General features: G+C 43.2%; 1 protein-coding gene across 4 annotated transcripts in view; it reads right to left on the minus strand.

Moving 5' to 3' along the window:
* FRY (FRY microtubule binding protein) overlaps positions 1-15680 on the minus strand; it is a 447808-nt gene that overhangs the window by 183088 nt on the left and 249040 nt on the right. For all 4 annotated transcript variants that reach the window (XM_090027939.1, XM_090027923.1, XM_090027916.1 and 1 more), the window contains 3 exons: positions 14842-15013; positions 10157-10289; positions 3202-3309 (listed from right to left, as the gene is read on the minus strand). In XM_090027939.1, the coding sequence (XP_089884065.1) occupies positions 3202-3309; positions 10157-10289; positions 14842-15013 (413 nt within the window). The remainder of the gene's footprint in view (positions 1-3201; positions 3310-10156; positions 10290-14841; positions 15014-15680) is intronic.

Genomic DNA, 15680 nt, shown 5'->3' on the forward strand with positions numbered 1-15680 from the left:
ATGCTTTCCATGCCATGCTTCCTGTGTCCTCAGTAAAGTTTCTTTAAAGTAAAACCAGCTTTCCTTTAAAGTAAAACCAGACTCCTTTCCCCCTCAGATTGGCCTCCCAAGGGGTCTGTCCATCAGCTCCCTGGGTGAGTCAGTCTGCTTTTCTGACCCTCGTCCAAGGTCCTTACTCTGCTGCTCTCATTCCTTTCATTCCTAAGGATCCTGAACTCAAATCATTTCATGGTTGCTGCTGCCCAAGTTGCTGTCCACTTCTACGTCTGCCTCCAATTATTCCGTTTGTGAGCAGGCAGTCAAGGAGAACACAGTCTCTCATTGGCCTCTCCAACACTTGCACTAGGAAGTTGTCCCCAGCACTCTCCAAAAACTTCCTGGACTGCCAGTGCACTGCTGTATTGCTCTCTCAGCAGCTGTCAGGGTGACTGAAGTCCCCCATGAGAACCAGGGTCTATGATCTCGAAACTTCTAGTACTATCTGAAGAAAGCCTCATACACCTCATCTTTCTAGTCCGGTTGTCTACAGAAGGCACCTACCACAGCATTACCCTTGTTGCTCTCATGCGGCTGTAATGAGGAAAAAAGGCCATATTTGAGATGGACAAACTAATTATTTTATAGTGCATATAATTCATACTAATAAAGGTGTAAAGGCAGCTCTATGTGAGGAAGATGGAGATCCATTTGAGTATCTCTCTAAGATAATGCCATTGTCCCTCATACTAAACTTAGAGCAGAATACTCTCTTCACTTCTGCTACAGGTTTCCCTCGCTTTATGCTGTACACGCATTCCTGGAAAATGGCGCATAACTTAAATTTGCATAAAAGGAACCCACTTTACAATGTAACAAATACGTTCCAAGACCTTGACTGTACTGACCCCCAGACCCATTTCTACCACTTTTACAAGACAATTTTGGTCCTCACCAACAGCAGACAGTACACGCAAGCACAGGGTATTATCATAATGGGGATGGCAACTACAGAAACACATGTCAGGCAATGAACAAGGAGCACAATCCACACAGGAGACTATATTTTGGTGCATGTCACTCCCACAATGCACTGCACAAAGCAGCGGGCTTGCCCCATATATAAGTTACTGGAGGGTATTTGGAATATGACACAACAAGGTAAATTACAGCATTGTGTAACAGGATGCAGTACTGATGCAATGTTAAAGCAGCTGCACACTGTAAGTCTGAGGTATGTATTGCAAAACCGTTTAACCACAATTAAATTATAGTATTACAAGGCTGGTATGAAATATCATTAACATTTAAATTCTGGGCATATTAGGAGTAAATGTATTGCTTACGTGATATCACAGGATAACCAAGAGTTCAGGCCTAAATGCAAGGAAACTGAGACAGTGTTCAGTCAGTTTCCTTCCTGTTCCCTTATCTGTCCCATGGACCACAGTAATTCTAATTCAGATGTTTACTATGTCTCTTAAGAACACTGAAGAGCAATGAAAAGAATTTGCCTCCTACTTTATCAATCCTACCCATAAGGCCCTCTGTTGCTGCACCATATTAATAGCCAATAAAAGCTGGATGGGACTGCCTATGTAACCCATGAATACTTCTTCTTACCTATAGCAGTCAATAGAGAGAAATTCAACTATACCAGCCTGGAGGGGATTACCCTAACATATGGGCAATTCATCACTGGAGGAGAACCAACATAAATGTCCTTATATAATTTATCTCAATCTTAACTATTGGTGCAGTGGAATATGGTCTGGCAACAGAAGACATGACAAGGACATCCAAGCATCACACCTATTCTTGACTATATTTTTGGTCGTCGTAGCTGTCTGCAATTCACTATAGGTCTAAGCAGCTGTCTGACTGGGATTCAGCCTGCAGCAGACAAGACCAAATGCTTCTGCAAATGATCCCCCCCTTGACCTCTATGTACACAGTTTAAACACACCTCATAATGGTGCCCACATTGCTTTGTCACTGTTACCTGATAACACTGACATATTACTGGGGTCCTTGAGACTTGCTTTTCCAATATAATCAGTAATAATTCCATTTTAACAGGTTGTCTACAAGACATACGTTAAAAACATTTAGCAGTGGTACTTTGATACCACAATGCAGATTTAACAGCAGAGTGTTCTATGCTGAAAATTCTCACCTATCATTATGGCTTTTCATAACTGTAGTACAACTGAATCTTTATATGCCCCTACTATATCATTGCTATTAAATCCATGAGCCTAATTCCGTTTTGTAGGTTCTGAATCATAATCCACCTCTTTCATGACAATGAAATTGTTTTCATGCAGATCAGAAGGGTCCTAGCTCAGGAGTATGACAGACCCAAACCCTCCTACCTCTCTGTTTTTTGCTTTTTTTAAATTTAAAAATACTTTTGATCTAGTAGTAAGAAGATAAAGTTCAAACACACCAAGCCCGCCACATTGTTTTGCTAGGCAGATGTGTAAAATATATAATCCCAACCTGGAATTTTTAACTGTATATTTTCTCATTATGCCAGATATAGATCTTCTCTTTTTGTAGCATGCTGCTATCGTAACCGTACAGCAAAAGCTCTGTTATCTGGTACCCATGGGGAATAGGGGGTGCCGGATAACCAAATATGCAAGTTAGCTGAGAGACCCCGCCCAATGCGTCTGGAGCGTCAGTGTGCCGGGGGACAGGCACCGTGCCACCCCTCCTGCCCCTCCCCTGGTGTCAGTGTACTGGGGGACAGGGACGGAGGCCCCACACAGGCTGCTTTGCCCCGTGTCGTGGCCCAACATGGGACTTGGTGAAACTGGAAGTCCCACTTCCAGTTTTGCTTTTGCCGTTTCGACCGGCATCGACCAGCATGCCGGTTAATAGAGCATGCCAGTTAATGAAGTGGCGGATAACTGTAGTAAGAATTAAATACACATCACATTACAAAAAGGTGTTTGTTTTCAAAGTGCTGTCTGAAAGAGTGAATGTACTAGTTCACAGTGTAAAAAAACATTTCTAAAGAGGACATTTACTTCTGCATTAGAGGTTTGTAGGTATGAATGCAATCTTACATACTGCTGTTCACATCTATTGTGGCATAAGCTTCAATTACACATCATTTTACCTTATATATGTGTTTCTGCCTAAGAAATAATTACACAGACTGAAACTCAGTCTCATTCAATTCCTGCAGATGAGTCTTTTAAGCATTACACAACCTACCTTGCCAGTAAATCGATCAGCTCAAGTTTTGACATTCCATCAGGAAGCAATCGAGGAATAGCAGCAACACATGTTCTGAAAAGATCAATTTTTGGTTTTCTTTCACCCCTGAAAGTTTGAAACAGAGTTTAAAGACCAGTAAATGTTGACAGAATACAAAACAACTATGAAAGCCAAAATAATAAATTAAGCCTCATGATGGCACTGACCTGGAAGAACCCCATGCTACTCAGGGAGAACCTAAACATGAGGGTGAAGCACAGTGAAAGGGACTGGTGTGGCTGCTGGCCAGGACACTTTTGTTGATCCACAGCTGATATTACTGCTTTGGTGGTTATTACCAGCTGGAACAAATTATAATGAACTAAGGCTGCTTTAACTTGGCTAAAGGCCAAAATGCTTTCTGGTAGTCCAGGGAACTGAGAAAGTACTAAGTTCAGTCCAAACCAAGGACTGGGTTCCAAATCTTTAAATTTCCTAAGGGTGGGTTAGGTTACAACAACTATGAACCTTCATTACAGATACTGTCACAGGATCAGTTCCTTCTTGTATTGCTTCCTGTGCTCTTTACAAATGTTTTTTTTCTGAGAATGTAGAAAGAGAAGAAATCCATCAGACAGTCTCCCAACGAAGGCTAATTTGACTCAACTGCCCTATTATTTGGCTAGCTAGCCTCAATAATTCATGTAGATAAGATCATCAAAATGCAGTATTAGAGGTTGCCCAGTCTTTCAGATAACATTACAAAATTACAGTAAGTAATTTTCACATAACGCTACTATATTACAGTAGTCCCTGGGGGCCCCAAACATGTTGAGGTCCTCATTGTACCAGGTGTTCTATACCAGTAGGAAACAACTCCTGCCTTGAAACACTGACAATCTAAATTGTATAAACATAGGGTGGGAAAGGAAAGAGAGGTTCAGTGATGTGATCAGACTTGCCCACTGTTAGTGACAGTGCAGAGAACAGAACACAGACCTCCTCAGTTCCAGTTCACTGTTTAGCCCATTAGAACACTCTTTCTAAATTACACAGGGAATTAAATATGCATATACAGTTCTCCTGATAAGGAGTTGATGGCATGAATTTAATATGTCTCCTCAAAAAAAGACTGAAGTGAGGCTAAAGAACATCATCATTTTAATAAGTAACAGGTTTAGAAAGGGCACAGAAAGTACTGATTCTTCTTATAATGGGACTTTTCAAATTGAATGACAACTTTGTGGCCCTACTTCAATGTCCTATTTCTCAGCACATTTTAAAATATTTATCCGCTTGAATCTGAATGGTGTTAAAAAAACTACCATGCTTAAGTGAATTTTTAATATATTCAGCTTCCAATGTACGGTTTGTTGAAATTAGTTTTCATAATGAATTATTTCATACTTATCTCTACCTTACTCAAAGTGTACCATAACTTTAAAGTATATAACAACTAAAGACAGATTTTCATTATCAAAGAGATTTAAACATACTTGGAAGAGACATCTCTATACTATGATTCTCATCTGAGAATTAAACTATAACTAAATCTTTGTGATCTGTACAAGTATTTCATTAATAATGAAGTAAAGAAATATTAAAACTACAGTAGTTTGCTTAGCAGTTGCCTCTCACCGCTGGGATTAGTTTCATATCTGCTTGAAACAGATAAGCTGTGCTGGCTCACATATGCAGATGAATTCTGCAGGGCTCCTTATGCAAAACCTACATTAGAAACTTAACTAGTATCCAATTCCTTAGTGCTAGTCACTATGAAGGGTAATCAGTACACGCAATTATTATGAAGACATGAAAAATAACAGCTCAGATAAAACCATGTAAAGTAACATTAGAGGAAAACTTTAAGGGTGCATCCACACATGCAAGCACATGCGCTTGCAGCAACTCAAGTAGAATTGGTGCAAATTTGAGCCGAGGCTTTTTGCCTCAGCGCACATGCCCAAACATGCACTTTGGTGTGGGGCAAATTGTGCTACTTGGGGCAAAATAACCCTGCCTGGCTCCTCCTGGATCTGCAGCCAGGGGGAGCTAGAACCCAGGGCCAGCCCAGCAGTATAAAAAGCTGCCCTGTCCTGACCCCATCAGTACAACAAGCTGCCTTGGCAAGTAGCTCAGGGCTACTCACTCTCAGGAGCTTCTGGGGCCCAGTCAGCTGGTACCTGGGGACAGTACCCCTTGTGCCAGCTGAACTGCTGAAGCAGCCCTGAGAGTTCCTTGCACCCTTTACCCACTACAGCAGTCTGGCAGTGGAGGCTGCTGCCTGGATGTGACCTGCTGCCACCTGCACAGCTCACAGACATCCTCCCACAGGGCTTTAGCCCCCTCACAGGGGCCACAGCCCCCCATAGGGGTTAAAGCCCCCCACAGAGTTCACAACCCCCCCACAGGGACTGCAGCCCTCAATAGGGACTGCAGCCCCACAACAGGGGGCACTTGGCTGGGGCTACCACCCCCCCGAAGGGCCCACATGCCCCACCCCTGCTTGCTCCCCCAGCCCCCCCAGATTGCTGCCCTGCCTGGCCCCATCCCATGCTGGCTTCTGCAGGACCCCCAATGACTGCCCCACCCAACTCCCTGATGGCTGCCCCACCTGGCCCCAGCCTCCTGGCACTTAAAAAAAAAAATAGAAAAGAAAAGACAAGAAAAAAAGCCTTGTACTCATCCACAGTAGCAGGGGCTGTGGGGGCTCTGGGGTCTTGTGGCACACAGCACAGGGCAGCGGGGGGCAGTGGGGAACAGTTGCCTTGGCTGCCTCGTGCCCACACTGCTACTGCACCATTGGGCGGATGTGGGCGGTGTTGGCAGGTCTCCAAGTAGCTCCCCGCACTGTCAGGCATCAGGGACCACTGCAGCTGTCACCTGGGCCCTGTGCTGCATGGGTGGGGCTCTGCCACAGGCCCCAGTGACCCTGACGGCAGCTGCTACTGCTGGTGAGTGCGGCCTTTTTTTTGTTTTTAATTGCAGGGATGCTGGGGCTGGGTGGAGCAGTGATGGGGGATCTCAGGGGGCAGATGGGGGATGGGGCCAGGTGGGGTAGTGATCAGGGAGGCTTGGGGTGCAGGCAGGGAATGGGGTAGGGTGGCGCAGCCATTAGGGGTCTGGGGGAGTGGGCGGGGCCAGTGGCCGTCCCTCCATGGTCCCCACCTCCTCTTCTGGCTCCCCTACCTCCTACTTACCGACAGCAGCCTGGGTCCAGCTCCATGCGGCTGGCATGCTACCTGCCCTGCACAGGCAGCCAGTGTGCTTCAGCACTGTGGTGAGGGTCAACGATAGAGGTGCTCTGGCTGGGTACCAGAGCATCTCTGTGGAGGACCCAGCCTCCAGTTCATTCTAGGCATGGTCTTGGACTGTGCCCTGCCCTGCTTTTTTCCTCTACTGATTTTTTTTACCCCTGGATATCCATGAGTCTAATTTTGCCCCACACTGCAAATCTGCAGCACAATGAACATTTTTTCATTCCTGCACGTGCCTCTTGCAGCATATCACAGGGTGCACGCTCGTCTGGATACTCCCAATGAGGGCAAATGTAAAAATACTTATAAATATAAAGTCTTTGAACTGTTCTAGTGGTTCAGCAGTTGCTCAAAGACCCACCACAAAAGGACCAAACCAGAAACTCAAGTTTAGACCACGCCTCGGCTACTTGGTGTTTTGTAGACACAACATACCAGATTTTTAATTTCCAGGAATGTCTTATCACATGGCTCTCCAGTGATCTTTTTGGCTGTCTCAAAAATCTATGTGATGGATTCTGAACACAGTTACTTTTAGCTGTAAGGACAATGTTTATATGTAGACAACAGAATATTATTTAAATAACATTAAAATATTATTAAAGCCTTAGTCTGTCCGTCTGTGTGTCTGTCTGTCCATAACTCCTTATTTGCACTCTGACTGGCTCTCTTGGCAGCCAGTTGGAGTGCTCCAAGAGCTTTCAGACTGCAGGTGGCAGCGGCACCACAGCAGAGCATTGCCATGATGGCAGGGACAAAGTGGATGGGGAGTGCTGAGGCCAGCAAAACTGGCCTTGGCCCCCACCCCCGCTCTGTGGAGGAGGTGATGGCAGCACAAGGTGGGTGGGAAACAGGGTTGGACCCATGGCAGCAGCACAATGTTGAGGGCAATGGGCCCAGGCCCAGGCCCGGTGTGCTGTGGGGGAAAAGCTGGCTTGGATGCTGCCATGATGGTGGGGACAGAGGGGAAGGGGCAAAGGGGCGAGTGGTGGAGAAGGAGCAGACAAAGCGGGGGGGGGTGGTGAGGCCAGCAGTGCTGGCCTTATCCCCCACCCCCTGCTCCCTGGATGCAGTGGTGGCATGGGGTGCTGGATGGTGGCACTCTGTCTGCATCCCGCCACATCATTCATGGGAAAGGGAGGCAGGCAGATGCAGGCCAGATGGATGGGGAAGAGGAAGTGGACCCACCCCAAAACAGCAGTGGGCAGGGTGTGTGTGGGGGGGTGCACCTGGACCCAAAATGGTGGCGGTGGGGCAGGGGGGCTGGCCCTCCGGCAGAGGGGGGAAAAGGGGTAGCAGGCCTGGCCCCAAAGGTGGGGGCTGAGGGAGGCCAGATACAGGCCTCTGTCCCCACCTGCAACCCCCATCAGTCTTGATGGGCAATTGGCTCTTTCCCTGCTCTATGCAGCCATAACTCTTTTTTTGTTCACTCTTTCTTTCCTCCAAGCAACTTATGTGTCTTACTTGGGAGCATGTGGTCTGTGAGAAAATATGGTATCTAAAATCAGAGTAGAAAGGTGTTTTTTTAACTGTAGAAAACTTTAGGACACTCAGAAAAGAAGTCTCTAGGTTGAAAGTGGGTGTCAATCTAAGACCAGGCATATAGTTTACTACTATGTAAAAATCTACTTATTATTTATAGGTAAATCTAAGACCCAAAATATGGAGTAAGGAAATCTCTCTTCTTTCTAATGATTTTAATGGGAATTGTCATAATAGAAAATACTATATCCACTAATAAGTGTTTGCAGAGGCAGTCGTTACAGTTAGTGGTATTACTAATGCTATCAAATAAATACTAAATACTAATAAAAGAATAAGATATTACAAAAAGCCATGTCTGAGGATAGTTCAGCCACTTGTGATCCCTTCTGATACATAATAAGCATTTATACACATACCTTTTTGTCCTGTGAGGCACTGGAGATCTGGTGGGTCAGAGCAGACTTGATTAATCGTGTCTGCTCTGCATGAGAGTGGATGTGCACTGTGATACATCGAATGCAGTTTTATAATGCATGTCAACAAACAGAAAATGGTGGCTGTGCGCTATTGAACTAAAACACCTTTAAGGTGTTCAAAAGCACGCCACCGCCATTTTCTCAGAGCTGACATGCATTTTGCTGCTTATACAACTGCATGTGCCTCAGCACTTTTAAAAGCACGCAGCGCTGCAGTGCGACCATATGTACAAATGCCCTATTTGTTTCTCCTAAAATGGATTTAAAATGTTTAGTTTAGTGATTAATATTAGACTTCTTATAAATGTTATACTGGCCATGTCAGTTTTAAAACTTAAATAAAATTTATAAAATTATATATGTACTAAAACTAACAGCTAAGAACTCATAAGTAGTATAGAATTTCAGGAAAACTTACAACTGTGTGAATAAAGTAAGAATTAAATAAATATAACATAGGCATTATATATCAGGTCATGGAAGCATGGAGGTTTATTAAAAATATACATAATATTAGCATTTTGGTTATTTTAAAATGTGACTAATAATAACATCCCACCTATATCTAGTGCTTTTCAGATCAACATGATTTTGGATTAAGACTATAAATTAAGCATCTGAAATAATGCAAATGTGTTCTCACATATGTGCTTCCTGAGGAGTTGTAATGTTGTTTTAGAACTCTAGGTTGGCTTTATTTCATTTAAACACAGGGCACAACAAGAAAATATTGCTAATTAATATACCTGGGCCTTTGTGTCAAACTTACCTGTTTGCATTTTTTTCATGAAGAACATTCACCAACATCCTAACCTTAATTTTTGTACCCCTTCTTAACAAGAGACAGGGTGGCCTGGCTTGGGCTGGTATTTTAATCAAATAAAGGAAATTTACAAGAAAAATCAAATCTTTTTCTGTATTTTGCACACTACAGTCTGACTTCATAGGTTTTGACTAAGCAATTACCTCTTGGAAAGAAAGTGTGAGTGTCAAAACCCTTTTTTTTCCCTAGAAAGTTCAGATACTCTAAATGCTCAAATGAAATGGCTATGAACATCAGAGACCATTTTGACTCCATGAAAGAATACATCCAGCATAACTTTTCAAGCTGAAATATAAATATGATTATAGTAACATACCGCACATAGCATTTAAGGAAAATGAAAGAAGACCTGAAGAGTTTACAAGCTAATGTAGGCATACAGAGCAAAAAAACCATTAGGCAGACAAGAGGAATTTTGAAACAAAAATTAAGGACAGTCATAATTGTTGGATTTCAAGCAATTAGATAGTTGGTTTGCCATCTACTGTAGTGCAGGAAATTCGCCATCTTGTCTAACAACTTATTAAAGCCAGCAAAATCTACAGATTTCCAGCCCAGTCTCATTGCCATAGGTCTCCTCTATTGGCCTGACTCCCTAGTTTTCCTTTTTTCCCCCGTAACACCTTCCCATTAACAAGATTCTGATGTAATTCTAGCTATTTAGGGGGGAGCCAGTATAAGTCCTGCACTGCAAACAAATGCTGAAATCCAGAAAAACAAAGATACATTTTCTAAGAAAGAGCAGCCCTCATCTTCCTTGTGGTACACAAATATCAGTGACTCTGGCAGAAGGTATTTCAAGTATACATAAACAAACTGTTCTTGTTGCACTTTATCTTGGTGACAGCTAAGACAGGACTGCAGAAAGGTTTGAAAGAAATAAAACAGAACTTTTATGTTTTAGTCAAACAGGATTTTATTTTAACACTCACGTGATCATATCTTCAGGTTCCTTGTTCAACATCTGTATATTTGTTAACATCATGCATCGCCCCACTTCCTTATCAAGGTGCCTCAGTATGTTGTCCACAGCTTTTCTTACTTGAGAATAATATAATGACATACCTGTAACAATATTCATTAAAGTTACATTTTTAAAAGAACAGAATATTAACAGATACAGACATTTTAAAGAAGAACATAGTTATTCAAGCAGTGTAAATATATATGTATAACAATTTTAATCGTGATATGACCAATTAGCCTCAGCTATTTCATTCTAATTCAGCATCTCATTGGTTGTGTACAAATAGTTTCATAGTTTCTAGGGTCGGAAGGGACCTGAGCAGATCATCAAGTCCAACCCCCTGCCATGGCAGGAAAGAATACTGGGGTCAAACGACACCAGCAAGGTGTTCATCTAACCTCCTCTTAAACACCCCCAGGGTAGGAGCCTGCACCACTTCTCTTGGAAGTTGGTTCCAGATCCTAGCCGCCCTGACCGTGAAGTAGCGCCTCCTGGTATCTAGCCTAAATCTACCCTCTGCCAGCTTGTGACTGTTATTCCTGGTCACTCCTGGCAGTGCTCGGGGGAACAGGGACTCCCCCAATGCCTGCTGGTCCCCTCTGACTAGTTTGTAACAGGCCACTAGACCCCTTCAGCCTTCTCTTGTCAGGTCCCATAGCCTCTCCTCGTAGGGTCTGCCCTGCTGCCCCTGATCATGAGAGCGGCCCTCTTCTGGACCCTCTCCATGTTGTCCACATCCCTCTTGAAGTGCGGCACCCAGATGGCCATTTCCACCGCTAGAAATGATTCCAAGGAGAGGGAACAGCACAGATGTTCAGTCTGCAACTGCCCCTTCTTCCCTGCTCCTTGTGCCTTCCCCCTGACTGGGGTCGTTGTGGTCTGAGGAAAGTGTGGGCTACTTCAACCCTCCTGTTCCCAGGAGACTGGAGCAGTGGGGCAAAGCCCCCTGCCCACTATACATACCTGGGACTCCAGTGTGAGGACTGGGCTGGGGCTTAACTCCACTATTACAGGGAGAGCTTCCCCAAGTCTATTTCCCAGTCCAGCTAGCTTTCCCTTGCCCTCTCCTCACCATGCTGCTCAGCTGATTGGTGGGGGGCAGGCCATAGGGAAGCCAGTCAGGTAGAAACCAAGCTCATGGAAAGTCTCCTTACACCTGACTTTTAAATTGCCACCCCTGCTACAGAGCTGAGTGCCAGGGATGAGGGCAAGTAGAAGCGGACAAGGGAAAGTGCTGCTGCCTGCACTTGGCTCAGTGCTTGACAGCTGATAGAAGAGAATGGCAGGGCAAAGGCACTGCTCACTTCTTACAGCAAGAATTCTGGTGTGGGAAGCAAGAGAGGTGGGCAGCTGGTGTCTGCTCCTCCCTTTCACTCTCACTCTATGGGAGGGGCAGGAGCGCTGTTCCTATGACTTCTCCAAACATTGTGACCAGTATCAAGAAGGCACAGGAGCTTTTCCCCTGGCCAGAAAAAAAGTGTACTGACATTCTGAGTGATTTCTATCTGGTTATCAGGTTATTTTTCTCCTGTATCAACAATTTTGCTTCATTTTGCTTGGACATCTGCACACTTTTGGCTTTTACCAGGAGAATGGTGATTCTCCCAGTAGAAACTGAACATCTGTACACGACCATAGTGTTTAGTGCCTTACTAAGTCATGCAGAAAGGAACTTATGCAATATGTAGAAAGGTGGCCCAAATCCATCCTTAAATGGTTAAATAAAATCTGGATATGAAATAATTCTATTCCATAGCTCAGAAAGTTTTGTATATTTTAGCCACTAAAAACTGATAAAAATAAAGGCTCTAAACCAGCAGCTAGCTTTTAAAATTAACAACTAATAAAAGTTTGAATTACCTCCCAGAATACTCTGTGGGTGCATCTACATGTGCTATCAATGCACTAAAATAAACTCCTGTGCTATTCCCATCAGAGTTTATTGCTCCCAGGTGCAGCATTTACATGTGCACCCAGAACATAGCACATTGAGCTGAGGCAGCTTGGCCCTGGCTGGCAGGAAGCCTAGGGGGCCAGCCTGCCAGTTTGGAGCTGCTCTGCCCTGGCTCACTGTGCTGCAGAGGGGCCAGCTGGGGCATGAGGGTGCTACAGTGCAGACTAGCTGTCAGGCAAACCTCACACTGTAGCACCCCCATGCCGCACCACCCCAGGTCTGCTTCTGCACATGCATTTTGGTGCACTAAACTCCAGCATAGGATAGTACTTGTGTCAGGCAGTACTATCCCACAGTGGAGTTAATTAGTTTATTGTGGCCTAGTTGTGCTGCAGTTAGTGTGACGCATTACTGCAGAGCTAATTAGTCAGCTCTGCAGTAACGTGCACAAGTAGATGTGCCTTCTTAGTATGGAACTAGGTCTAGTTATTTTGTATTACATACACTATGTCTCATACTGTGATACAGCAGCATATAAAATAATTTAAGAAATAAAAAATTAAACAAATTTTGCCTCTGTTAAACTGGAAAATACAATCTACTTTCTCATTTTAAGCTGACATTTCTGAAGTATCCAAAGAAAAGTTCTCTGTCATCACCAAGGAAGAGGTATCTCTTTATATGCTTTTCTCCAGCCATTTCTCTTTCTACTGGATAAAGCCTGTGTAGGTTCAGAACTCCAAAATAACCCCAACTTTCAAAATCCTTGATATGATCTAAATTCCAAGGTAGTGAAGGAAACAAACAAAAACATATAAATAATCTAGCAGAGTTTTATATTACTTGTACTTAATAGTAAGTGATTATAGGATTGGACCTTATTTTATGTCAGCCTTACTTTCATGATTATCTAAAGCAGGGCTGTCCAAGCTGTTGGCCTGTGGGCTGCATACAGTCTATGAGAAGTTAAATTCTAGCCCCTTGGGTCTCATGTGACTGCTGCTGTATAACTGTTGCAGCTGGGGTCTACGGGCTCCCTCTCCCTCCTCTTGCTGCTGCTTCCTGCTGTAGAGTATTGGAGGCAGAGGGAGAGGGGAGCATTCATGCAGCATGTGGCCCTTGCTGGTGTGGCCTGTGGGGGCTTAAAAGTTGGACAGCCCTGATCAAAACCAATGATGGTTGGTATCAGGGAAGGTATGAGAGGGGATGGATTGTTCTAGATCAGTGTTTCTCAACCTGTTAGTCACAACCCAAAAGTGGGTCATGAGAATATATGAAAGGGTCCTAAACAAACTTCCAGTTGGTCTAATAAAAGGTATAATTTTGGAACCAAGAGTTCTAGTTTTTTTATGTCTTTTTGCCTCAGACCAACAAGTACCAAATACACCCCTGAAACATGGAATATGCCAAATTTTAGCTGATTTTGGATTTTAAACTTCATTGCAGAACAACAAGAAAGTTTTTTATCTCCTTGCTTGCCATCTGACACCTCCAGGGAAGGAATTCTACCTGATCAACACATCAAAGAGCTACTCAGCACAGCTCACAAAGATACTCTCATGGACCCAGAGGGACAGATTTTCATCTTCAGCTCCCTCTATGCAGAAATGAAGTTTATTTCTACCTATGGGGACTTTTTACCATCTGGTACCATCTACACTTTTCCCAGAGTCTGATGAAGGGACTTTGATTCTGAAAGCTTGTAGAAAAGGACAATTTTCTTGCCATTTTCCAGCTGGCCTAATAAAAGGTATCATTTTGGAACCAAGGGTTCTAGCACTTTTTATGTCTTTTTGTCTCAGACCAACACAGCTACCAAGTACACCCCTAAAGTGGATCAACAAACTTAAAAAATGGATTCTCCTTTAAAGGAGAAAAACATGGAAAACCGTGACTTTTCCCTGGTAGGCTGGCAGAGTTCCAGCTTGCAAGGGGCTGCTTGGGGCCCCCCAATGCCCCACAAAGTACCCCCCCTTGGCTCACACATTGGGGGCCTGGGGCCTGAGAATGGGGGGCAGCAGGTCGGGAGTGAGGGGCACTGGGTTGGCACTGCCCATCGATGTTTACAAATGGGTCCTGGTACAAAAAAGGTTGAGGACCACTGCTCTAGACATGCCCTGTACATATTCTTCCTCTAAAGTATCTGCTACTTGCTACCATTGGAGATAGGCTACTGGATCAGATGGACCATTGGTATGAGCAAGCATGGCACTTCTTATGCTCCTTTCTTCTATAGCCCATAGGAACGTGGATCACTGGTTTACAATACACAGTGAATGCTTTTCAAAAGGGTTTTTTCCAGTTTGACATTGGAATCTGTGATGTTTCTTAAATTGTTAGATATCTGAGTGCAGTTATTTCATTCAGCTATTTCACTGTAGCAGAGAAGCTAAATAAACCTAGATATTCAGCATTCAAAAGAATATCTATCTACATATGAGTCTTAGGTTAAACCTATAAAATACTAATAACTGTTGGAATACCCACCACTGCTATATCTAAATATATTTACTGAATATATTATGCAGTATGTTACAAGAAACTTAAATTTCAGTTAATAGTATTAATCAGTCTAAAGAATGTATTTCTTTAAGTATACATGGTAAAATAAAGCAAATACATAAATACTTAACTATATGAAAATATTCTACTAATTCACTTAAGATTCCTATACATGCTGATTCTAGTCATTCTGCAAGTTTTCACATTGCCTTAACATTGCACATTGTTTATTATGGCACATGCCTGTTACTGACCTATCATTTTAGCTTCCTCCTCTGTCAGGGTTTTGCTCAAGTAAGTTTTCTTCACTCTGAGAGTGTTTCCAGAAGGAAGGACAGCTCCAGTAACTGGCATTGGAGGTTCACCATCTTTTTGCTGTAAGCTATCAGCAATTACCAAGAAAGCTCTCAGACCAATATTCATTCTCTGTGAATTTAAGAATGTGAATGAGTATCATGAAGAAATATGCTTGTTACATACTGAAATGACATTTGTCAGAAATAAAATTTTGCTATATTAAACCTAATAACAAATATAGATATTTCCATTTGCCAAAATTGTAAGGATAATAGTTGGCAATAAGTGGTAGGCCACAAAATTCCAGTTTAGGTATAGGATGGGCTGGTGCTTCCAAACAGGCCACTGCCACCACCATGGCTTTTCCCCATAACTCAGCCTGCGAGCAAAACTTCTGCCACCAGAACATGGCCAAACTCTGCCTGGCTCTACTACCAGAGCATGGCCAAACCCCTCTCTGGCTCCATGGGCCTGATAAAATAAATTGCCAACCCCTGATATAGGAGGTTAGCACTGCTTTGTACATTTGTTACAAAAAGACTTTGAGTGGTGATAATTACAAAACGTTTGTTGTAGTTGTGCTATAATAAATCAGTAAAATCTAGTACAGTGCATTATATGTACTTTAGATAATAAAAACATATTGAAAATTAAAAATTAAAGCTGATCTTCCCAGCATGGTTAAAATACGTTTAACAGAACTTTTTTCTAAAGAACTAAAAAATTGTTTTTTCTCTAAATAACTTTGTAAAAATCTTTCCCAACAGTGCAGTTGGTCTAATAAAAACCTAAACAC

This window comes from Crocodylus siamensis, chromosome 1 (assembly GCF_052110815.1).
Source record: "Crocodylus siamensis isolate JL-2025a chromosome 1, ASM5211081v1, whole genome shotgun sequence".
NCBI lineage: Eukaryota > Metazoa > Chordata > Crocodylia > Crocodylidae > Crocodylus > Crocodylus siamensis.